This window comes from Anser anser, assembly GCF_964211835.1.
Source record: "Anser anser genome assembly, chromosome: 21".
NCBI classification, from domain to species: domain Eukaryota; kingdom Metazoa; phylum Chordata; class Aves; order Anseriformes; family Anatidae; genus Anser; species Anser anser.
This window is the reverse complement of record NC_139742.1, coordinates 5,914,084-5,937,824: the sequence shown is the minus strand read 5'-3', so window position 1 is coordinate 5,937,824 and position 23,741 is coordinate 5,914,084. Positions and strand designations below refer to the sequence as shown.

The window sequence follows — 23,741 nt, the reverse complement described above, 5'->3', positions numbered from 1 at the left end:
TTTTACTCTAAAGGTAGTGTCACTGAGGCCAGTTAGTTAGTTTGCAGGATCATGCCCTGTGTGTGCCCTTTGTGTGTATGGACACATATACGCACAGAGAGCTTATTAGTCCTTCTTTGATTAAAGGACAGTGTCTCATTAAAATCGGTAACCCATATTCTAATCATAAACATTTCTTCCCTAATATCTATTTTTATTTCCTGCTTTTGTTGTCTGGAACATTTGCATGAAATCAGGATTATAGAGTTTAAGAGTTCATCTAGTATCTGAGTCTTTTTCCTCTCAGTCCACAACCTTCTTTGACATCAGTGTTACTGCAGCAACCAGCTACAAAGTCAAGGGATTATGCCTTTCAGGTAGAGAAGGAGGAAGAGAAGCTAATGAACTTAATGTCACATTCTCTTATTCCCCGTGTCTTCTTGCATTCATACATAAGTGTTTTCTGAGAAACATTTCTGTCCTGTGATTCTGTCACCCTTGGAATGACATAAATAATGGTGTGCAGCAATCTGTGTATCGCAGAGAACATCAACGAGACTTATTTTCGAATATGTTGATGTTCCAGTATTGCAGCTTCATTTTTTTCCTGCTTTTAGGCTATATTTGTTTTGATTTGTCTTGTCCTTGTGCTTGTCTTGAAACTTCATATACAGCTGTCCCCTCAGACATACTTCTCTGAGTCAGATTTTGGACTGATTTAGAGCTTGAACCTGGGCATTCAAAGTCTTCATAGAAACCAAGGGGATTTGAAAGTATTAAGACGTCTGCAAGATCAATGCATGACTCCCAAAAGGGAGTTTCTAAGTAGCTGTGATCTTTTGCAGAACTAATAGAAGGCGAGAATTTAATTTACTGGTAACCAGAAAATACCATTTTCTTAGATACTTACAGCCCTCGACATACATAGAGCTATTAACATAGAGTATATGTAGGAATATGTAGCTTTTATTAGTCTGAATCTGGGTTGATTGCATTACTTAGGAGTGGCAAAGTCAACTAAGAGATGTGCTATGCATGCCAGATGAATGCCAGTAAAACCTTTAACACTGAACATTTGTATAGATTTTTAGAACACATTTTAAAAATAAGTTATTAAAGACCCTTTTTCAAATTTTACTATTTTGTTGATAATCTTTTTAAAATTCCATTGACTTTATGCTCCAATTGGTTTTGTATAGATTTTGAAGTGAGAAGAAAAAGAATATTTAATTAGAAGTTTTAGGAAGAGCCATATAAGGTCACAAAGTCTACTTTTAAATCTCGGTGCCTTACATTCAAGGTTATCATTTTTTTGTGGCTGGAAAGGACGGGGCTTCGTCGGTGTCTCTGATTCAGAACTGAATATAGCAAAAGTAATTTTCAATCTTTTTGGAAAAGAAAGCAGATTTATTTTAAATATTGCTTGTTTGAAAGCTTATAAGGGGTTTGAAGTGTTTGATGTTCAAGTTGAGTTAATGGGCAAATCACAGAAAGAGGTGAAAGGTCCAAAACAAGTATAGTACAGTTCGTAATTATTCTGCATTTTTATTCTGTTATTATAGAAGTAAATGAATTCATTCTAGTGCTGTTAAGAACAGAATGTCAGATAAATAAATATTAATATTCACACGCAAGCCTCCTGTTTTTCAGAAATGGAAAATCATCATAACATTACCAATGTGAATATCCAGCACTCATTAAAAGAGATAAATGAAGAGTTTTATTCAATGGAACATGAGGACATTGACTCAGCTACTGCAAATTCAGGTTCCAAGTGCCTGCGTTCTCTTAAATTGAGTGTAACAAGTACAGATGCACTTGATGACTGTGAAGTCCTAGATGATAAAGAAGAATTGAAACAAAGAATTAAGGATATGAAGTCTGAGCTCGAAAAGTACAAAATGTTCGTGTTTCATTTACAGACCTCTGACCAGCTTGTATCGAGTGGTATTTCCAACATATTTTTGAGTGACACAGCCTTGCCCGTGGAAGGGCATGTTATGCAAGTGCAAGATTCAGCTATGCAAGAAATAAAACCATTTTCTAGTTTACATCAACCTATGGGTTACGAGATCCATGCAGAAAATAGGAATTCACAGTCTTCAAAAGTACCTGATGCATGGACAGCACAAAACCTTAGGGAACTACTCTCAGCAAATGAGGAAGGCCTTCAAAAAGAGCAAGTTGCAGATGTTCATCTTGATGAAGTGTATTGTCTTCAAAATAAACTGAGAGAAGCATTGCCATCCAAGTGAGTAAAGTTGTTATTGCTTCATGTTCCTTTTTGTAAAAAGCACTACCAAATAATATGGGAAGGTAATATGAAGGTAATTTTATTCATGGACGAATGTGTAACAGTAAAGGATAAATTTCACTAACATTAACATAAAGCAGCTGAAACATTTAGTTAAGAGAAGCCTTGAAGTACAAAATATTATTTCTCTTAGTACAGAACTATTCCTGATAAGCTCATAACATCCTCCGTGCTATGCCAGACTCCTGTGTCTCTCCCCACACCTCAGGCCCACAACAACTCTTAGCTGCAAGATGTCCTCTCCGAGCAAAGTCAAATATCCTTAGGTTATTCCATGGGTTGGGATGACCATGCTGATCGAATATTTGCAGTTTTGCAGCTTTTCCTTTTTCTTCAGGTGACAAATATAAGAAAATGGAACATCCCATTTAAGCTATAAACATTTCTGTGGGGAGTTGGCTGACAGATTTATGGTAGCCCTTCTGTTTGTGTGACCACACTTTATGTATAAAATAAGAATTTGAGACTATTTATAATTTATTTTACAGTTGTGTGCTGTAGTGCCTCCTTTGAAGGATGTGAAAGTAGATATATATTGAAATTAATAAATGAAACTTTATGGCATAAACATCTAAGCTAGAAAGTCATTTATGGGCGGCTGGAAAGTATCAGTCCTGTTTTTCATATGGAAAGACTGGGGGCAGCATTTCTGATAGCGTATGTACAAATCACAGACATAAAATGTGGTCTCATAAGACAAAACTTTTTTTTTCCCCGGCTTTAGTGTTGTTATTTGCCTGAGGGCCAGTAGAGTGGCAGGAAGGTATAACACAGAAAGGGATTCATCCTATTGGTTTTCTTCAGAATGCTTGAGTAGAAATGTTTGGACATGTTGAGCAACCAGCAACACGGACAATTGTATATCTCTTAGTATTACTGTCATAAAATACAGTCCTGCTACCTAGTGCATATAAATTTACATACCTTGAAAATACAACTCTGTCATATTACAAAGGGAGATCTGACTGTAAATTAAGCAATGAGGTGGCATGGATCGCTGTGAGGTTTTTATGGCCACTGTCTAGGACAACAACATGAGTCACAAGTGACAGACCCAGAAATGAGTTACATATCTTTTCCTATACAAATGACAATAAAAATTTCATAACAACCCACACCACCATACGTTTTGTTTATGTATTCTTTTGTTTGACTCCTTGCACTTTTTCAGGTCCTCTCTCCCTTTTCACTCCTTCCACTAATGTATGAATCTGTAAAAAGATGTGTGATACGGACAATTATATTACAAAGGGGATGTCTATAATCACAAGTGCAGAATAAATTCAATTGATCTGAATTGAAATTTATACCCTAGCTTGTGGAGAAGAGTTTGGACACTACAGTAGTTGTCATGGTCACATTTCTGGCAATAAGCCTTCAGAGATATGTAGGATTTGTCAGACTAGATGAAACCATGAGCTCAGAAAGTCCAATATTGTGCTCCTGGCAGCCACTATATACAGTTTCAGAAGGGACAGCTCCATTTGATCTTTTATACTAATTTAAAAAAACAGGAAAAAATACGTGTAATTTTAAAAACTCTCTTCATGTATTCAGTCTTATTTGCTTTGCTTTGGCACCTTTGCATGCCATCCAGGTTACTTCCAGGCAGACAAACAAGTTCATCATTTTAGTTTCTGCACAACTTACAAATGAAGCAGTTAAGTGAAGGATAATAACCCCCAAGTTATGCCCATAAATACAAAACTCAACAGTTAGAGACAATATATTTGTCATTGTGGCTGTAAAAGCATTTTAAAAGAAAATTGAGTCACATAAAATTATAGCTTAGAAATATAAGTTTAATTCACTTTTTATTTATATTTAAATGTTATTTATGGTCAGAAAATTGCTTTCAAAGATAATTTCATTTTCTCAGATATGATTCATTAGTTCATTCGCAAGCTCAAGAGCTTTCCTTTCAACACCAACAAATTAAAGAGATCCACGGTGGTTGTGTCACTTACCATCAACATCTGACGAGCCTTATTAAAGCTTTTGAGGAACTGCTTCAAGCCAGTGATGTAGATTATTATGTTGCTGAAGGCTTCCGTGAGCAGCTGAATCAAAGCGTTCTATTGTTTGAGAAGCTGGAAAGGAAATTCCTGTATGGTAAGTAGCAGTGTTTTGTGCTTATTGTTTGAGGCATGTTAGTATTCTCAAAATGTGTAGATTTTTTGTTTGTGTTTGTGTGCGAATAAGACCCTTACTTCCTCGTGGTTGCTTTTGAATGTTTTATGTGGAGGACTGCCTTGGAGTATAAAATTTTAATCCTCCAAAAAGACTGGATTTTAATTTGGTAGTTGGCCTCCATATTGGCACCTTCCATTTTGAATTGTTTATATACATGCTTATTTGAACTGTTCAAAACATAGCGGTTATGGTTTAATAAAAGTTTTATTTTAGCCCTAACATCACAAGTGTGGCTGTTTCTCTCCCAACAGCTGGCAGTGCTTCCACAGATGTCAGCTGCAAAACTGGCATCTTTAGCCAAACACTTGAAGTGGCCTAAAATAGGGACACTGACCCCTACAACTTCCTGAAATTGGTTCTAGAAGATCGTTTTGCTCTGAAACATTCAGGTCCTAGCCGTAGAATGATCTGTATTCTGCCTTTCTTTAAAGATAGTGGCAGCATTTTGCTGTTTTTGATTGTTCATAGAAGGAAGCTGTATATGAGAAAAAGGTATTATGGCTAGCGTGTCATAGCAGTGTAATAAAAGATTGAGTGTCTTCAATGATTTCAGTGGCTACAGAGATTCTTTGCATTACAAATAAGAAGACTGTTGTGAATAAAGATTAAATGTCTTTAAAAAAAAAAGCATCAAGCCAACAGATGGTATCCTATATACTATGAAAAGTCACTGACAACTGAGACAATTCAATATATCTAACACAATGGTGTTGCATTGAATCACACATTAAAATAAAATGATGTTTGTAGGGCGATAAAGAACATTCAGCTTACTAAGAATTGACTGTAAAGAAGAAGCATAAACAACCGTCTGTCTCTGCGTTTCCATCCTGACCTTCAGTTCATTCCCCAGAAATTTCAGCTGTGCAACTCTTGCCTGCCACTTTTGCTTAATTGCACAAAAATTTTACAATGTAGGGAGCCAAGGTGACACCACACAACTCTTATTTCCTAATTCAAATTAGTGTCTGAGTCCAGGTCCCTAACACCGAGTTGTGCTTATGCTGACACTGTGCCACTGAGAATATTGCAGAAAGAGTCCTGTGCATGCCCGTTTAAGGACAACTGGTTAGCGTGGCTCCAGATGGAAAAAATCCAAGTGAGATGGAATTGTTCTTTTGCAATTTTTAATGCAGTAGCAGCGACATGTACCCCAATCCTTTTGCAGTATAGCACAACTTTTCACCTCTGTGTGCTAACTAAAGCACTAAGGCTGTAAAACTTGGCACATATGTTGCATAGTCCTTCCTTAGACATTTTTTGAACCTCAGTGAAAGTTTGGCTTTCTTGCTGTGCCATAAATGGTTTTGCTCACGTACAGTATTTGACATTAATGCACAATGTGTTGAGTGTCTGTTGGCTTCTGTAAATTCTCATTAATTTACCATTCTATATATAAATAGTTTAAGATGGAGGGGAAAGAAGTGTTATTCTCAATATCTGTTTTTAATCAGATGTTTTTGCTTTGCAGAAGAGTCACTAGGTGCAGAAGTTACTATACTTTATGAATTAGCTCAAAGGTAAGAATGTAACTCCATGTTATCTAAATACCATGTTATTTGATAAATTGGTAAGGATGCTCTATATTTTGTAGTCCAACTTCAACTGTCTTACTTTTTGGTGAGTGCTTTGTTTATGTTGCCTGTTTCATTAATATCCATTCTGTTAATAGAATATTCATAGAAAACAAACTTGGGCTTTTTTTTGCTACTTCTTAGCAAAGGGCTGAGATACTGAGATGAGACATCATGCTACCAAGCTTTTTCCTTTCATGAACAAACATAAAACGTTCATTCTTGTGCAGAATACACCAAGGTGTGTATTTAGATATAATCCTAATTGCAGCTGCTAGGAAGGGTAGTTCTTCTGTTTGCGTGACCTTGGGGCTGGCTCAGGATCACCGGAGTACAGTGGTGTTGAACTTCATTCTCAAAACACCCTCATGCTGAAGAGAGTAGCGTAAGGGTGAAGGTGAAGAGAGCCCGTGTTGTTATGCTGCTCATGTTGGTTTTATGCCAGCCTGGGATTCTTTTGTGTGACAGAAATCCTCAGCTGCCTGTTTAAGGCAATCTGAGGCCCCTTAACACAAAGCGGACCTCAGCTAGCACTGGAACATGAACACTAGGCTTGAGTTTTATTGATTATTCCTGCTGACATAGTGAGGTTTGAATTTCAGACTTGATACATACCACTGATGCATAGTTCTTTGTCATATTTGGTCACATAAAGTCACTTCCCTAATCTGAGTCCTGTAAGCATGCCACCGTGTTCTCAGTTCATGCTTCTGAAACAATAAAATAATTTTTGTAATTTAAAACATTTTGTTTTGTTCAAAAGGGAGAATGAGAAGAACACCACAATGTACCAGCAACTTAAGGATGAATCACCTGTACCATCTGCTCTACATAGCTTGTCTGACTTTGATTTGTCAGAAAAGTCATCTCTTGGATCACCAGAGCACAGACACGACCTAGGAGAAGGACAACGTGGCACACTGGCGCTTCTGCCAAATAAGTTTCCCCCAGGTAATTTTTTTTCCCAATGAAGATTCACTAGATATTGGGAAAATGTGATAAATAAGACACGAGGGAACTAATTAAGAAATAATGAAGAATGTTTGTCTGCTTCGGCTTTCCAGTATCTTGCATAATCATTGCAATTTCAGTAATAAGGCATACAGAGATGACAGCGATTTGAACTACCTCCTGTTTGAAACAAAATTAACTATGATATTTTGTCTTTGTTGTTTTAGACTATCATCTTTTACAGTACTCTAGACGGTCTTTAAATAGACAAGTTATGAGGGAAAAAATAGACAATTGTCAAGAGATTATTGCATTGAAAAAGAGAGGTTTTCTAATTTTATAAAAGCCAGTGTTGTGTTTCCTTGAGAATTGTAAGTGCTGCATAATTAATAAGCGGTGTCATGTTTGACCTGGATAGTTTCACTAAACGCAAGCAATGCTTGCAGTAGTTTGTTATAGGCAGTGATGAAAATTTAATAGCTGAGATAGCATGTACTGTTCAGGAGAAAAAATATTGCAGAGTAAACCAGGAGTGTATGACATGGATAAACTGACAAATAAGATAGTGACAGTTTGAACAGATAAGTTCCTGAGTAAAGCTGAAACTTACAGCCAATGGAAGAAAAATTGTGGAATGGCAAAGCAAGAAGGAACAGGTACAGTAATGAAACTTGATAGAACAGATTTATTTATTAAGGTATGCATTGTGTAAGCCAAAGTCAAATTTATATCTGAGTTACTCTGGTAAGCTTCCTATTGTTATAAGGAAAAATGTGTACTATTGCTGTGCTGAGTCTGAACTGAAGCTGTATTGCAGAACTTAGGATTCCTTCCCAAGTCTAGGCAATGTTTTAACTACACAACATTGTGATCTGCTACAGTTTTGTAGGAAGATGATGCTTAAAAAGCCTTAAAACTGGACTATTGTTTAAATTAAAGTTTGGAGTAGTTTTCAGTGAATGTGTGGTTTGGACCCTATATGGAAAAAAAAACTGTTATGGAGCCAGATATTTAGCGTCTAACATTTTGAACAGTTATGTCATTTTTTAGTATTAATGCACATTCGGTTAGACAGGAGTACACAGAGGAAAGGAATACAATCACTTGCTCTAAATAAGAAGTGGTCTCTTGGTTTATTCAGAGTTATTAATGGAGCATCTTCAAGAAATTCGAATCCTGAGACAACGTTTAGAGTACTCCATAAAAAACAACGAGAGACTGAGGAAACAGCTTGAGAGACAAGTAATAGACAAAGAACTAGATCAAGGTAAGAATTTTTTTCCTGATAAGTTAAATCCACCTTTCCTGCTTAAAGCCTGAGGGAGTAAACACTGTAGGAAATGTTTTGTGTCCTTTTTTGAGTAAAACCCACCCCTTTACAGTTGGGAAATGATATGCCTTTCTCTGAATACTGCTGTGTCTTGAGCTTCATCAGCAGGCACAGCTTTTCCATGCTTCCAAACACACTTATCCTGTGCCTGCCTCTTCCTTGACTCCATTGCTTGCAGTGTGTCCAGTAGAGATGCACAAATCTTCTGTGGGATATAGGTCCACCTCAAAGCTGCAAACCTACAATTGCACATATTGCTAAGAGAACAGGACTGCAGTGCTACCAGGTAGTTTTATGCCATTTGATGATACTGTGGTTGAATTTTATCCAGAAAATTGAAAGGTCGCCTAGTTCAGTTATCAGCAACCAGCCTGTTTTCTTTTGCCTTTAGGATGTCATTATTGTTATAATGGACTTGGATGTTAGGTTGTCACCCTCTTTTAATTCTCTGCCATGTCCAGCCAGGGGTAGTTGCAGGCGAGGAAGCCAATTTTATCAACATAATTTCAGTTGGGTCTAGGCCCAGAATGAGTAGAGGAGGTGACTTGCTCCAGTGTTGCTGCTATTGGTACAAAGTAGGAATGCCGTGGAATTAGCTGTCCTACCCCTAGTCTGTGTACATGCAGGGTGGACAGTACACTGCCTCTGTAAACAGGACTGGTGGAGATGACTTCTCTGGATTTCTCTGACTGCTTTAAAGCCAGATTTTGTTTCCATACAGGGGCGAAATAGCTGGAGTAGAGCATAGAGCCTAGGCTATGGTGTTCTGTCATTTGAATTGCTTGGTGTGATAAATATGTTCTACACAAAATGACATGGAGCATTTTTAATGAGAATTATCTGACAAACCGATGAAAATGTTAACATAGAGTTGGTTTGCATTCCAAACTCTAATATGAAGCAGTGGATGAAAATACTAAAAATAGGCATGCAAATTCAGAGTCACTGCTCGCTGTTGTTAGTGTTCAGCGTCTTTGAAAGCTGAGCTCTGTGGTGCATTTGGAACTTTCACGGAAAGGTAGCCAGGCTCTCATTAAGGATGGTTATGTAGCACCTTTTCATGCCTACGGCACCAGGCATACTTTCCCACACTTTGCTTTCTCTATTCGTGTTCTCCTTCCCACATTTCCCCCTATAGGAGAGTTGATTAATATGCTATATTACTCAGAGTGGAAGCAGGCAATAAATACGTATATGCTTTCCTCTTACTCAGTTTCACTAATATTGACATTAGATTCATTATGTTTTACATCATACCCGTGATCCATTTCTGTTGTTGTTTAAATGGATACTACCTACAAATGGCAGTTTGCTTTCAGGAGTAATTTACGCTGATGGAAAGGTGTATAAAAAAGCATCCATTTCATTCATGAAGTATTTACGCTGCTGGAAAGGCATACCGTGCTCTAGAAATAACCACACTGAAACACTTCCAGCTCTTTTACAGCTTCATAAAGATTCTGGCAAGGGCATCCATTAATGCAGGGAAAGTATATTTTCTTTATAAACTGTCTTATGCCTTCCATCTGTCTTCTTGTTGCCTTAGTGCATCTACCAATGCATGGAGGAAAAAATTCAAAAAGGAAGGAAAAAACAAGTATGTGTTACAACAGTTCCTGGTTGTTACTGTGTTCTTTCAGCACTTTCTGCTTCTCTCAGTTTTGAAGATCTCTTTCATGGTATCAGATATGTGCGTTCTGTCCTCTAGTAGTGATGCTACTTATTTTTGTATTATATAATATATATATATATAGGTTCTTTTATTGGCTTTCAGTGTAAAAAGAAGTTCCTAAGTGAAGTTCAAGGAGATTTTAGCTTTGGGGCATAATCATTCAAAACAGTTTTTTAACTTTTAACTTACTACCTACCCTTCATCTGTTTTCCTTTAAAGAGGACAAATAAGGTGTAATGTACTTAATTGTTGATGAGAGCCTGTTAAATTCATTTGATATTGAGTTGTTGGTTCGAAGAAAGTCAATATGTTGAATTACTCTTGTCTATTTGATAAATATTATATGTATGTATATACACACACCTAGCCATCATTTTTGCTATGCTATTTTTATTAAGTAGATTTTCTAAATATTTAAATGCCTCTGGGCTGCTAGTATTCTATAAATGACACAAGAGCTGGTAATGGCTACATCATTACTGTAGAGCTGAGATTTGCAGTGCAAGTAGATCTGAAATAATTGCTTCAATCATTTCAAATGTGAGGCATCAAAATAAAATCAAAGGTTTAATTTTGAATTTCCTATGTTTCAAATGTTATTAACAGCAGTTAACATTAAAAGGGGGGGATTGTTTGCTTTCTTTAACCCGTAAGTATCTAATATATATCCTCAGACTTATCTTCTGCTTGAGTTTGCGTTTGTTTTGCTTTGTTTGGGAGTGAGTATTTACTTCCTTCCTCCATGCTGTGATTTTCTGTAGTGCCTGCCTTTCAGTCAGTGCTTCCTTTGAACCCTTCGAGGTACGCTTCCTTAGCGCTCACTTTTTCAGCACGTAACATAATGAAAACTCAAGTGTTTCACAATTGTAGGCCCTGATGCTTCACTGTACTCTGCTTGGATGGACCTTTGCATCTATGGAGAGCGTAATTGATGTCAGCAGGGCTCTGCACAGAAGTAGTAGTCTCAGTAGTGGGTCAAATTGCAGGATTGTGGCCTTATTACCACTGGCTCTACATTATCCCTTATTATGTAAGATAACTAATAGTTATATTCTAAAGCCTTTCAGTAGGATTGTGATAGCATAACTTTTCAAATAGGATAAAGCTGGGTGATGGGCAATAAATTAAATTAGAATCAAGATGAGACCATCAAGCCTTGCCACTTCAAGTTGAATTGCTTTGTTAAAATCTGAAAGGGAAAAGCCTTTTGAGTTCACATAGCTACCTCAACTCTTTAACATATAGATAGTAAAATGCCATTAGTGCCAGACTTCTAGAGCCTTTGAGTCTTTCAGTAACGACAAGAGGTGCATATCATGGCACACTACATCCCAGTTAGGTAGTTGGTAAAAGCTTCAATTGGGATTACAATAAAATGAGATTATTCAGAGGAAGTGCAGCACATCAAATTGAATTGAACTGCCAGAGCTGAAAGGCATCCTCCTCACCCATTCAGCTAATTTTTTTGCCAGCTGGTTATTTCTCTATTAACCAAATAGTTGACACTCATGCAGTTATCTCAAGCACTAAAGCACTGTAGATACTGGGATAACCAATCAGCTGAAAAACACTTTTAATGGTAATGTTAATTCCAGTGGGTCCTGAAGTGTTTTATTGACTATAAATAGGTTATAAAGGGCAATAGCAATTACTTGACTTGCATTTCAGAGGCAGTTGCCTTGTGAGTGGAATATGGTAGTTCTCAGGATGCACTGTACACACCGCTGGGGGATAAGCAGTGTAAATACAGTACGTAATGAGGATTATCTAGGCTGGAATTTGACTGAATGGATACACGATTTAGCACTTACATTCATATGAATAGTGCAATGAGGTACTCAGAGTAGGATTCATCAGCCTGAAGTTTCTAAAAGTCAGGCATTAAATCCAAGCATTCCTCTTGGAGGCACTGGAGAGAAGTCACACTCTGGAGGTGCCTTTTCCTCCCCGAGGTTATTGATGGAAGCCCTACGTCAATCAACACTGTCTCAGTTGTGTAATTTTAAATTAGCTGAAATTAAAGTACAAGTCTTCATCTCTGCGATTATAAATGGGTTCTCAGGTTGTAATCAGAGGCAAAGATGGTGACTCCAGCCCTACGCTCTCAACTGGCATGGTACCATATGGATAAACAGGCTTGTTACTTCCAGCATTACCCACTGTTAATTAATTTGTAAAATCTAGCAGTCCTCTGCAGTGGTTTCAGTGAATACAACAGAGTATGAACCAAGGAATACAGAAATATGGGTGAACCTTGGTACAGTTTGCATGATTTTAAAAGAATAGCAATGTCACAACATGCTCCTGTGTTTTGTCCTGTTGCATTCTTGTCTGATAGTTAAAGACTTCCAGGGATAATTTTGCAATTTTGGTAATTACTGTCCAGCAATGGGAGGTACTTGTGATGCAGGACGTTGGGTTACTTGGCATTAACCTGAACTGCCTTTCAGTCTGTAAGGATAACCTTCAAAATACAGAGGGGATAAATACTTTCATAACATGTTTTTCTGTGATTTTTTAAATTGTTCTTGTCTGGAAAGTTTAATCGTTATTGACCTAGAGATGACTCATAAATCATCTTTTATGTATATATTTATAGGTTCTGCAAACATTTTCATCCGTGGCTCAGAGCAGGATAATTCTCTGACTTCTGAAGTACGTTTCCTGAGGAAGCAAAATCAAGTTCTGAATGCAATGCTAGCAAAAGGATCCAGAGGTAAAATGCAAAACTGTGCTTTACAGGAGTAGACTACAACTCATTCCAAATCAGAAAACAATAAAGTATTTACAGTCCATTAAATTGACTTCTCCATTCTTCCCACTCCTGAAATTCTGTGCTCAACCGTAAGCATTCATACTGAAGTTAACATGATAAAAGAGTAGCAGTAATGTTTCTTCTTTCTGTTTATTCGTAGCATTTTCCATTTGATGTGTGCTTTCATTTTTCCCTTCTTTTTACGTTTCTTTCTTTTTACACGTTCTTTTTCCTCCCTTTGCCTTTTATTACCATTTTCTTAATTCTTTTTTCTCCATGCCTCTATTCCAAAGCCCTCTCTTTTAGTGCCTCTTGTTGCTTATTGTTTTGTTTACAATCTGATTTTTGTTAATGTATTACTGCTTTTGTTTCCACGTCTGACAATATGATCCGATAATATCAGAGTTTCTTTTTTTATTTTATTTTATAAGAACCACAGTGAATAACACATTGTCAACCCTGAGTTTTAAAATAATGTCAGTGTCTCTGGAGTTTGTGAGTTCTTTTCCTTTTATTCCTGGAGGCACTAGAGAAGAAAAGCCGCATAGATACTTCCTGCTTGTTTTCTTCTCAGGTGCTTTCTGTCTAGTCTTAGCTTAGCCCTTTAGTAGTGAAAGGCTGAGGATGCACCTTTTCAACAGCACATGGGGATTACCATTTTCATAGCCTTTCATAGAAGATGAGGAAATGATTTTCTAACAGCTGGGAGTCGGAATGACTCTGCTCTGCTGTTTCTTTGCCAAGGGTGCCTCTTCCTTTTCTAATACTGAATGTAGGGTCACAAAAAAAATTTAGGGTCCTTATAAACCTCTCTGGTTGCAGCTGTTCCAATATGCTCAGTTGCCCCTACCAACAGTTCTTTGTCACAGGGGGAACTGCTTGTGCCAAGAAAAGGACTGCTGCCATACAGTTGGCTGGGAAGGAGAGAACAGAGGGATTTCTATGGGACAAAGAGGAGCATGGATTCTGCTCCCTGAAGCAGTCCTACTGACTTCTTTTCTTCCAAAAGAGAAGTCAAATTTACTATTTTGTGAGGATTAGCAAAATTCACAGCCTTCTTTGGGAAACTCCTGCCGCTAGTTTTTGAATGCCATCCTTCTGACCAGTTCCAGGTAGTGGGGGCATTTGGCGTATGAAGCCCTACACAGTTACTTATTGAGCTCTTTTATGGAACCCTTTGTGAATCTTGGGAGTTAAGTGTTGCATTGTTACAGAAAATGCATCTAGCAAAAATCAATAGAAAATTGAAATACTGAAATCCTAAAACTCAGAAGAGCAGCTGTTATTTTCTGACAGTCTCTAAAAAAGCTGATTTTGTTAAAGAGCATCGCTTTAGTGGGTTGTGGGCATTACAAATAACTTGTGTTTCTTCTCCTTTCAGATAAACAAAAGGAAAATGAAAAGTTAAGAGAATCTCTTTCTAAAAAGAATGCAATCATTGAGCATCTTCATGAGGATTATGAATGCATCAAGAAAGAAAATGAAAGGCTGCAAAAACAAATCGGCAAAAAGGAAGATGAAACCAAATATCTGACATGTGAAATTTACAGCAGTCGTAATGAATTAAACAGGTATTGATTCTGTCCACATTTAGACATTCTTTCAGGGAAGAAAATTGTCAGTGTGACATGCATGTGTTTAGCCATAACCATTAACACTAATGAGGTGCATAGATGTATTCAAAAGGCAAGGGAAGAATTGTGGGGGAAGGGGGAGTGGATTCTAGATTTTGAAATAAAGGATAAAAATTCAACTGTTAACTTAGCATTTTATTGGAACTTAACAGGTTGCAAACAGAAATTAATGTAAAGCAACGTCAGCTCTCTGAGAATGAGAAGTTACTGCAGTCGCTGCGAACGGAGATCAAGGTTTATGAAAAGCTGGAAGAAGCAAAAAGGAAGAGGACAGGTATAAATGCACAAGGGATGTCTTGGCCCATGTATCCCTTCCCTCTGAGTAAGATCTTGTCAAAGGACAGTACGACTGGGTCACTATTTCTTTGTTTCTGCTCAGGTCTGCTGTGCAAAGAAGCAGCAACAACTTGATGATAAAATGCTGCTTTTTACTTGGAAATCTAACTGTTAGGTTGAAATGCTTGATTATGTTCCGACTAGGCACACCCAAGTTCCCTTTACCTTTTTAGCTAAGCTAAGCTCAAATATTAAAAGTTGCTCAGGCTGAATAAACTTGGTGGGCACGTTGAGTATTTAGTTTTCATCTGAAAACAGGCTGCTCCTTCCTCACAGGTAGTGCTTGCTCAGGTAGCTTGTGCTTTCTCTTGCCTGAATATGAGGGTAGTGTCTTCTCCCTGGGGCTTGAGAGAAGCGCTGGAACTGCTTTCCGAATAAGACATTTAATAATTTCCTGCCCACTTGTCTGTCACGGAAGGTGAGGGGAAGGAATGAGACTTACATGAGTTCTTTCTAGTGCTTTTAAGGACGTTAGAGCACCAAGCAGCTGGTGGCATGGGTAGGTAAAAAAAGTGGAGCTCTGCTAAGTACTGCACACAGGATCGAGTTAATTTTCCATTTAAAGTTCTTGTAAAAGTTGATTATTTTCTTCTTTCTACCTTCAGTAATATGCCCTGCCACCGCTGTATTTCATGCCTAGCTGCAGCAGAGCAGCCCTGTTGGCATAGGGCTTTAAGCCAAGGCTGGCTCAGGGATAGAAGCTACTTTCCTGCAGAACTAGTAATGTAATGAGAGAGCAGCAGCACCCACCTCATGCTCTCGAATCCTTTCCACTATGTGGAGAACAGTTTGATTTCAGCATGGGGGAATACATGGAATTGTTTGTGTGCTGACCGCCTTCTATGAAAAGACAAATGCAGCCCTTGCTTTTTTGAGGTTCAGATTTGTTGCTGTGGTTGCCAGGTGATCACTATTTTCTTTTTTTCTGCAGTGTATAAAATTAAACTCGCAATTGTACTTTATCCCTCCTCCATACTCCAAGATCACCTATTTCTTTCTTTTTTTTTTCTTTCCCAGACTGTGCATAATATAAAAATTTTGTAAATCCTCTTCCTTCTCTTGCTATTATATTTTTGCTTTTGGCATGAGACTTATTAGCTTTTATGGACAAAGTAAAAAATAATTTTCAGCTCTTTAAATCTTTTGAGGGTTGAAGCAATTAAGACGTGCTTTTTGTCAAACCATTATCTTAATGCTGTTTGTAGTTAATTCTTAATATTGAGGATAAAGCTGGCTATAATTTACTTGCTCAGCATTCTGATAATGGCTAATATTATTTTAATTATTGAAGATGTTAAGTGTTTCTTTTGAAATTGTCTCAGATCCCAAATGTGATGCATCAGAAGAATTTCGAAAAGATCAGAATAATCCAGTTGACTTACATGAACTATTGACTGAAATACAGAGTTTGCGAGTACAGCTTGAAAGAAGCATAGAGACAAACAAGACTTTGCATGAAAAATTAGAGGAACAGCTTTCAAAAGAAAAGGAGGAGGAAATGGGATCAGTGTCAGCTGTGAATATCAACTATCTTTTCAAACAAGAATCTCAGCATTATGCAGGAATGAATGGTACTGTGCCACACATGCTTTTGTTATGCTGTAGAAACTGTACTTTGTTCTTTAAAGATGCTCTTAGTGCTTTATTCAACATCAACTGTACAATTTGGGAGCTGCCCATCAGCCTTTCAAATCCTTTTCCTGTTAGAGCTATTAGTGCACGGGGAAGTAAAATGCACACTGTACTGTCTTAAAGCCTCCAACTGCCACTTCTTTTTCATTCAAGAAAAGCATTTGCAGAAAGTATCTGGGATGGAAGGATGCCTATGTTAAATTGCAATAATTTTTGCTTATCTGGAGGTTCTTTTTTTTTTCATGCACAGCTCTGTAGCATTTGCTATGGTGACTCAAGAAGGATCAATAAGAGCACTCAATGGTCTTTGTATAAATCAGTTGTCCCCTTTATGGCCTTGAGGAATATTTTAGCTTTATTTCAATCGCTGTTAAGTGATACTGTTTTAGCAAATCAGGGAAAATGTTCTCTTTATGCTAAGGGTTAGGTTATGATCCCAAGACAGATAGATGTACAGGGAAAACAGGGGGCACAGGAATGCTCTTCCTTGCTGCTGAAGTACTCAGCATAGTAACAGCTTTCCATATGTACAGCATAAAGTCTCCCTTCCTACTGTTTGTACTGGTACACAGCACATTGTGGGAAGGAATAATAATGGGGCTTTTTAACTCCATGCACTTCAGCTGCACATGCCTACCTAAATGACCTTATGCAGCACACGAAGCAGCACCATCAGGGAATGGGTGGGAGAGCTCGTGAGACACAACAGGTTTTGTGGTTTTTTTTTACCATCTCACTTCCAATAAGAATCACACTTCAGCTGAAATATGTAGTGAACATAATTACCATGTGCAAGTCAGAAAGATGCTGAACATAGCTGATAACCTTTATGGGTGGCTGCCATTCTCTGTGGGCTTCCTGCCTGGGCACTCTCATGTGCTCCATATGGGAATGGCTTCTTAGGGTCATCACGATAGAGAGTGTCATGCTTGTGGAGTTGATTAAAATATTTTCAGTATATTTTGGATTTTCTCATGGTGACTTGATTTTGGGAGCTGTCTTGAACATTGGACAGATGCTAAAAAAACTGAATGTAGGTGAAGGCTGGAAAATATATGGCATGGTAGTAGAAAACTAGCTGTGTTTCTCTGCTTCCTGACTCTAAGTGCAGCATCAGCAAAAAGAGGAACAGAATTAGAGCTAAGAAGATTTTTTAATGTATGTTAACTTCTACTGATACGCTCTTCCTTCTCCTGTTTTGATGCGCAGAAAATCTTTGCAAATGCCCAGCTGCCAGCAGAAACATTTGTGAGCTGCAGAAGCACGGACATTGCATTTCGCTAGCAAAAACAGGTACATCCAAAAGTATCTTACACACGCATGCTGTCAGTGTCCCAGGTTGTTTGAAAGAAGTCTTGTATTAAATAGTTCTACATATAGGGATAAAAAATGTATGTACTGTTTTTCTGTCCCAGGTACGCAATCAGCCTCTAAAGATGATTTAGACAGCACCTCATCTTCCAGTACAGCATGTACCCCTCGTCTTGTTCCTGGACATCGTATGTGGGCAGACAAAAATGGGCGCCATGTTCTTGGCTTGATTGAGGATTATAATGCTCTGCGGAAACAGATTTCAGAAGGGCAACAGGTTTTGGGAGAAATGGAGATTTCTTTGAGAGAGGTCACTGGTACGAAAGCGCAGGAGCCTGGCATAAAGGTAAGGCAGTGAAAGCTGTTAGAGGATGGTGAATTTCACCTAGGCATGCAAAATGTATAGATTACAAAAACAAAGAAGCAGGTTAATGGTGCAGCAGGCACTGTTAACTGAATAACTCTGTTGGGACACCTCAACCTTGGCAGTCAAAGTCTCATCTAGATGCAGACTCCTATTTGTGATTCTGGGTTAATGAGGCTATGGATAAATTAGTTAATTCTGGTCCTTTAATAAGCTATCTCACTTTTACTTTAAATGAGGTGAAACTACTTGCTTTTACTACGGAAACAGGTAGTTGTTAAATGGAAATGATATAAAACAAACAAAAAAAACCTCAAGAAGCGGATACATCTCTAAAATGCTTTAGAAAGGGCTTATAGTGAGGGTATGTATCAGTAACCTAAGCATAAAAATACTTGAGGAAATTCTCTTGTAATGAAGGCTGGAATAAACCGAGGAAATTAGAGACAGTTAAAAGAAATCTAATATACAATTGAAGATAGCAGATAAAGTTCTCCACTTGCCTGTATTTTGTCCTCTAGTAACACCAGGTGATAACAGTACATTAATGATTGATGTATGCTAATGAGAGTTGTTTTACATTACGGAAGCTTTTAGATATTTTTCCACTTCCTGGGAGCAGTTGAATACTTTAGAAATACCAGTAGCTAGTCTAGGAACCTGGATATCTCATAACTGTTCAAATCTTGTCTTCTGAGACATAGCGTATCATTCTTTCTGCATCATGCGTGACATAGTGATGTCAAATCATGGTGCTCTTTCTTGCTGTAGTATTAAGCATAATGGTTCTTAAAGCAATAAAATGTTTGCCTTGTATTGAATAATATACCAAAGGAAAAAAATATCAGATATTTCATCCTTTTCCTCTAGAATCAGGAGAACAACGAGCGTTTACTTATGCTATCTTTTTCTTACTTAGTGGTGGTAATATCTGGATACAGTTAACAGCCTGATAGTGTATTTGGGGTGGATGGAGTAAGACAAATCTACCTATAAATTTAACAAAAGGGAAGGAACATTCCTTATACGTCCATGGCAGCTAATAATGAACTAAGAAGGAGGTCTTTTCCAACCTAAATGCTTCTATGATTCTATATGAAACTGCAGCTATTGGATCAGAAGGTTCAAACAACATGCCAGTGGTGTAAAACCAATGAAACGCTGGAATGGAGACTGCTCATTGACACTGTTGAATCACTATAACTGGAGATATTTTTAAGAATGCTTGTATTTTCTAGTTATAAATAGTAAAGCTATTGAAAATGCAGCCACAACAACTCTGAAGTACATTTTGTGGTATCACATGCGTACAGTAAAACGATGTCAGAATGACACTTAAGACTCTGTGAAGTATCGTATGTTTTCAAATGACCTAGTTAAGATACTAATAAAGACTGAAAAAGTAATCCGTCAAAGTTTTTAACTTCTTCGGGTGGTGTAAAGATAAAAGCAGTAAACTTCACAACTTGCAGTTCCCTATCAAGCTTTACATCACTGAAGTTTCAGACTATGTAGCAAACAGGACGTTTTATGTGACAGGAGGATCCTGGTTAGATAACAAAGCTATATAATATTCAGATGATATGCTGGATGTGGGCAGAAATTGTAAATGCTTTTCCTTCACTACGCTTCCCCCTTTGGTATCATCATTGTTTCGGTAATTCATTTGCTCCCCTTGCATTCTTTCTCTCCTTTATTTCACATTCGTGCAATTCCTTCAATTTGGTTTTCTCATCTGTCAGCAGAGGAATACATTTTATGTGTGTCATGATAGTTATTTTGGCATTAAATGCAACAGTTTAAAGGGTCTGCTAAGGAAGAAACATCTATATTGCTTAAATTGATGTCTGTAATCATTTGACTTTCAAATAACATGGTACAAAATGCATATGGAGAAGGGAGAGAGCTGCCAACTATTACCATGCGGCGTAGCAGATCTAGTAAATGTAATCTATTATTAATCATGGTTATTGATTAGGATATATCCCCTCCCTCCCCCAAATTCTTAGATAATGTGTAATTCAACAGTCTTTGTAAACTAACAAATTAGCTTTTGTGGCACACAAGAGCTCTGTACATCATCTAAAATATGCAATACCGACTGGATTTAAGCCATTAATGAAGATTACATTTTAGTAATTTTTAAAATGTAAAATATAATGTGTCTAATCCTTTGATACAGGTACCAGACCAGGCATCCCTGCACAGCTTTTCTGCAAATGCGAACACAGTACAGCAGATTTTAGAAGAGGCTGCACGTTTATTGAAACTTCTCTGGAGAGTCTCCCTTCCAATGAAAGCTGTACACAGTACTACTCATGGCACTCAGGTACTATTATGTTTCATTTTGTTTGATTTTTTGCCTTTTTGAACTGTTGTAATGGTTCAAGGAACATACACGAGTTAGGAACATGCCATCTGGGACAATCTTTTGAAAATCACAAACCCAGGATGCCCAGTCTTTAGTAGCTCTCATCACTGAAGGCTAAGGCTGAATGTGTACTGGCTTTCTGTCCTGATCATATTGTACTTTTCTTTACAAAATACTGTTTATTTACAAAATGCTTTATATTAAGGATATAATCTGCAACCTTGTTACGTGATATTCAGGAAACCTAGGCAGGTAGCAAATGTTTCATTTCAATGAGAAAAGGTTTGGACTCCCTATTGTAGAAGCAAATTCAATTTGATTATATATAGACACCAGTAACAACAGAAACTTCAGCAACTTTGATGTAATCTGAGCTACATTTTTCTTTTACGGTTTTGATGCCTAAGCTGTAAAATAGGATGCTTTTTTAAAAGTGTGACAAAACCCCAAGACAAGTTTTATAACGTTTTAACTAAAAGGGATTGCACTATGCAAATGAATGAAAATAAACTGAATGAGGAATGAATTATCTGTACTGTCATGATAGCAACACTCAACAATGAAACTATTTCAAACTCTGTCTCTAAAGTAAATTTGAATTTTTTTCCCCTGATTTTTTGTATGCCTTTCTTAAGGAAAGTGGGATATTGCTGAAGAAAATAAAGCTCTAGGAAAGCAAACACTTTATGTATCATTTTAATAACATTTCTGTTGTTATTTTCTAGCGTTCTTAAATGTGTAAGATCAGAAAAGCAGTATAATTCTCTCATGTTTCAGCTCCATATTTGGGCTGACTTGAGAAGTGTGAATACTTCCATTTTTATCCTCGTATATAATCTGTATAGACAGCTTTATGTAGGGCTGGACTGCAGGATCTGAACATATCACAGATACAGACAAAAGTGTCTCAGTGTACGTGTGATGCATCTGATGCTTTATTGTCATACTGATCTAAACCTTCTTGATCTGGATCAGTCTGAAAACCTGACCTCGTGTGGGAGGTTTGAGCTTCCAGTACAGCACCTAATTGGAATCTGATTGATAGAATCTTTTCTAGATTTTCTTACCAAACATACCGAGGACATCTTAAGGACAGTAGAGTGCTTCTGATGTCTTAAATGCAGCATATGAAAGAACGTCTCCTAAAAGATACTGAGCATTCGCTGCCTTCTGTTTAGCCCCACAGGAGTTGTGAGTAATTAGTTCTTCTACAGAGCTAAATGCTAGTGGAGAATTCCAGAAGCTGCTATTATTTAACAGGTAGCACAACGAGAAGAAAAATGTACAAGCTTAAGTTTGCATGAAGAATCCAGATCAGTGATACTAACAGACTCAGTCAGGGCTACTTGTAGGCCTGTTTTACAGGATACTGACCATAACTTGGTTGGAATTGGTGGTAAAAATTGAACCTTGAATAATGATACTGTCAAACAATTTTGCAATAAAACTGTGACAGTCACTTGTTCAATGCCTTTCAACCTTTCGTTTAAGGCAGCCTCAACTACTAACAGAGCACTGGAGAAGGAAGCTGGATGTTCTCAACCTGGCAGACAGGATGCTTGCTGATCCTGTCCCATCAACCTTCATTATGTTTTCCAGTTGAGAGCAAAAAAAAGAAAAAGCGGCATGAAAACTCAAAAAGAAAAATGAGTGCTGGTGTTAAGACTTTTCTCAGGCTAGCAGAAAAACTAGTTGCACTAAAAGTCAGCTAAGAACTGTAGTCTCTTGTCATTGGGGAAGTGAAGGTGGAAGGACAAAGGAGTATTTCATACTCTAAGGAAGCTCAAGGAAGCTCTTGTACAGAAGTATTTAGCCATTAACATTGTTTAAACATTAACAGTGTTTAAAATAATTTACATGATGCTTTAATACAATATTTCCATCTCTGAATTTAGGATGAAGGAATGAAAGCAGAAATACTGAGATTACGTAAGAAACTGTCTGAGCAAGAGAAGAAGTTACACAGCACAGTGAAACGCTTGCACTCCACAAACCAGCTGAAGGAAAACATGGAGAAAGTCATCATCGACCAGTGTAAGTTCATGCTTTATTATGGTTCTTATTTTTGCAGTTCATGGCTTCCACTAAAATGAGAAACAACAAAATGAAAATAGGTGCCCTTTCTTTTGCACTTGGTGCAAGTGCATTTTTCTCTGTGCTCTCAGGTAGTAGGAACAACCACTGCATGAAATTCAGACCGTACAGAACTGCTGGAGCCTCATGCAGATAGGAAGATTTTGTGCAACTGCAAAAGGCTGCATAGAATGCCATGAAAAGCAGTTCACAGTTTCACACACTGACTGATAACGTGTCAATCCGTGCAGCTGCCACTCATCAGTTGAGTTGTTCCATTTCAGTTACTGCCATTGCACATTAGTTTCCTGTCCTACAACAGTTCCTGACAGAGGCAAAGTTACTGTTGCTGTATGCCATTCCAGCCAAACTTTTTGATGCTGTCCTTCTCAAAACTTTGATTTTGCCTCAGTCTTGATAAATATGCAAGTATGCTTTTAGTTAGCATTAGAGGGCTGAATACTGGGAAAAGCCAAAGCAGCAGCAGCAAAGATCTGTCAACACTGTGCACCAGAGTGCGAAGAGTGAGAGAACAGAAGGCTCAGAACAAGGGAAACAGAAGTTTACTCTAAGTCTTTTAAGGAAAAATTAGGACATGCTGTGAAATGATATTTTACCCTTACCAGCCATATCTAGAAAATAATCTGGAAACCTAACAAGTAGGACATAGACTACATTCTAGCTGTGCTAGGCCAGCTGAGTGTTCTGAGATCCATTTCTTCTTTTTTAAAATTTAATCTGTTGATCAGAAGCGATTTGATTGGAGCTACATCTCTCTTCTACCTACATGCTATGGCAGTATGTGTACTGCAGGAGGAGGATTTCATTTGATTCTTAAAAAAAATAAAATCTATCCGTACCTTCTCTTAAGAGATGGGACTAAATGACTTATTAGTCTGTGCTGGAATGGCATTCGTGTTATCAGTAATTAATCTAGAGTGTAAAATGTTATACATCATACAGAGTTAGGAAAATGGCTGTAATACTATGCTAGTCAAGTCATTAAATGCAATGCAGAAGAATTAAAGTTATTTTTCTCCATAGCCTATAATTTTTATATCTAGGTTACATGTATCTTCTGCCTGCAGATTGTTTTTTTTAGTATTTATGGGCAGGGTTTTGGTTGCTTATTTCAGAATTGTTACATCAAATGATGTACAAGTTACTTACACTAAATCCAAAATTAGGTTTTCTTTAGGTTTTAAAGTTAAATAACTCAGTTTGGTATTGTCATATAAAAATCAAAGGTATC

The 23,741-nt window shown here is 37.5% G+C and overlaps 1 protein-coding gene across 1 annotated transcript in view; it reads left to right on the top strand.

Moving 5' to 3' along the window:
- CDK5RAP2 (CDK5 regulatory subunit associated protein 2) overlaps window positions 1-23,741 on the top strand; it is an 81,040-nt gene that overhangs the window by 54,216 nt on the left and 3,083 nt on the right. The window contains 13 exon segments of the mRNA XM_083806867.1: window positions 1,630-2,230; window positions 4,173-4,405; window positions 5,958-6,006; window positions 6,824-7,011; window positions 8,153-8,278; window positions 12,613-12,729; window positions 14,150-14,339; window positions 14,555-14,676; window positions 16,061-16,309; window positions 17,580-17,663; window positions 17,786-18,027; window positions 20,228-20,374; window positions 22,312-22,450. Of these exon segments, the coding sequence (XP_083662993.1) occupies window positions 1,630-2,230; window positions 4,173-4,405; window positions 5,958-6,006; window positions 6,824-7,011; window positions 8,153-8,278; window positions 12,613-12,729; window positions 14,150-14,339; window positions 14,555-14,676; window positions 16,061-16,309; window positions 17,580-17,663; window positions 17,786-18,027; window positions 20,228-20,374; window positions 22,312-22,450 (2,487 nt within the window).